General features: G+C 38.4%; 1 protein-coding gene across 1 annotated transcript in view; it reads left to right on the forward strand.

Moving 5' to 3' along the window:
- Nucleotides 1-1,309: 1,309 nt before the first annotated feature.
- The window catches only part of MAT1A (methionine adenosyltransferase 1A), a 41,371-nt gene continuing 40,170 nt past the window's right edge, over nucleotides 1,310-2,510 (forward strand). The window contains exon 1 of the mRNA XM_019502307.1: nucleotides 1,310-1,643. Within this exon, the coding sequence (XP_019357852.1) occupies nucleotides 1,550-1,643 (94 nt within the window). The 5' untranslated portion in view covers nucleotides 1,310-1,549. The remainder of the gene's footprint in view (nucleotides 1,644-2,510) is intronic.

Genomic DNA, 2,510 nt, shown 5'->3' on the forward strand with positions numbered 1-2,510 from the left:
GAAATGGTTGGGGAAGGGGAGTGAATGCAATAAAAAAAAGAAAGAAAAGAAAAACTGGGGGTTTTGCTACAGTGTGACCCATGTTCACTTTTTGGATGCTCTTCTTCAAAGTGGCCCTTGTCTAATGGTAAATCAAAGCGGTGTTCTTTGTAGTGTCTATTCCATGTCAGTGGTAATTAAAGATGGGTAAAAGCTGCAGGAAATTACTGGTGAACATTCACAGGAGCAAATTATTGTTCTCAGCAATGTAGGGAAAAAGTAGAAATTTCACAAATACTTACAGAAATAAGTATTCTTGCAAATAAACTAAGACTTAGTAAGCTTTTCTGAAGTTTTACAATAGGTTCTGAGATTCTGCCCAAAGTCAACAGACACATACACACACAAAGCCTGTCTGTCTGTCTGTCTTTCTACCACGGACAGTGACAACCTATAAAAAAAGCTTTAAGTAGCCATCCTGAACAGTGGCTTTCTTTGATTCTTTTTGTAACTGAATCCCAGCTGTATATAAATATCATGTTTCCCTCCCTCAGGCTCAGGTTGGCTGCATTCCAAAACAAGCCAGCCTCCATCATAAAGATTTTCTAACCAGGAAAGCCTGGTTAGAAAAAAACTTTTTTTTAGAAAAAAACTTGTGGTGTTTCTCAGAAACCTTAAATGAAATATGCGACAGTCATTGCATGCCTAGTCGCTGTGGCCCAACAGAAGATATGAAAAATTCTGGTTGCTTTAATTAACAAAGCAGAGGAAAAGAAAGAAAGTTTGAATAGAGGTTATTTATGACATCTCATAGGGTAAAACAGAAGAATCTGTTGCTCAGGTATTAGATCATAGAGGTTATTTCTTTTTACAGCAGTGAGCACAAAGTGGAGGGAATTGAAAAAGACCTTTCAGGATGGAATCCTGAAAGCAACAGAAGATGTATGCAAATAATAATAATAATCATATTGTTCATAACAAACTTAATCTCTACATTTTTTTACCTAGGAAAGAAATGAGTTTACACGATCTTCTAAGTCATACAACTAAGTCATAAGTCTGGGGACACTCACAGCACACAACCCTGCACTAGGGGAAAGTTAACCTGAAGGAGCTCCTGAATTGATCTGCAGTCAGAACTCCTACATTAACACCTGGCTAACTGAATTCTTATGCCAATCAATTATTCACAGCCTGAATAATGATAGTTTTGGGGCAGTAAGTTAATAAGTGAAAAATCCCAAAGTTAACTTTCTCCCCTGATAGGAAATGGGATCTTCCAGTTTCCTCACATGATTATCCAGGCACTTTCACTTTTCCATATATAGGAGGAACTGACAGACTGACAGCTCAAACTAGGTAGAAATACAATCCTCAGACCCATGCAAACTCAGTGTGCGTGCACACACACAGAACTCAAATTCAGGATTTTGTAGAAAGCTGCAATTGAAGGAACTGGGAGCCCTGCTGATAAAGAAGCTTATCCTTGTGGCCTAAAAAGAGGAAGGCACTAAAGGCAGAAGTCTTGAAGTACTATTTTGAATAGCCCATCAGGAAAAGCATCAAAATCATGAATGGGCCAATAGATGGCTTATATGACCACACTCTGGATGATGAATGGGAATTCATGTTTACCTCTGAATCAGTAGGAGAAGGGCATCCAGGTAAGTAAAAGGCTATGGTGGATACAGACAAGTTAAAATGTTTTTGGTAGAATCTGTTTTAGAAAGTTTGGCGAAGAATCCAGCCAATGGATTGGATGGGTGTTAGTAATAGTGCAGTCTAATTTTCTTGCAGGAGATTTATTTATGTAGATTTTAAAACCCTTGTGATTATGGTGCTACCAGCACTATAGAATTTCACATATTAACATTGACCTGTGTGGCGTTTTGCCCTTGCTTCTTTTCTAGTTATTTTCTGAGTGTCCTGCAGTGGACTACTTTGGAGACAATGCTGCCTCTCTGATAGGCTCAGGTTTCACATTTTGGTAGGGCTGCATTGCTCACCTCTCCAATTCCATATACTTGTGGCCTTGTGAACCTCTCCTGCATACATGTCTTAAACTGTCAGCCAGCAGTGATGGGTATATTGCTAGGCAAACTATTTAAAACCCTTTAAAAATCCTTAGCCCCAGCAGCTGTGCATGGTAGCACCACTGACATTTTCTCCTTGCGTCATCTGTTTATTGATAAGACATATTGAACTGCTTAAGCAAATAGCGGCCAGTTATTTGCTAAATTTAATTTATTCTCAGTAGAGCTTAATTCAGTTTTATTGAAAACAAATGATCATCTAAACATGCAGCTTATGTCAACAAAAAATGTTCCCTCAAATGAGGGCAAGGGACAATAGGCTGTTTGATGTCCTGAAAGTGTATTTATTTTAGAAAACCATTTGGCATCCTGCTCCTTTTTGCCATGACAAGGCTTCCCAGGTTAGTGTGCACACTTGTAAAAGTAAATAATCAAAGGATGGGATGACCTTAGAAGAAGAGAAAGTTCAATGTCAAAACCAAATCCAATCTAAACCTC

Source organism: Gavialis gangeticus, unplaced genomic scaffold, assembly GCF_001723915.1.
Source record: "Gavialis gangeticus isolate Ggan-Ray unplaced genomic scaffold, GavGan_comp1, whole genome shotgun sequence".
Lineage (NCBI taxonomy): Eukaryota > Metazoa > Chordata > Crocodylia > Gavialidae > Gavialis > Gavialis gangeticus.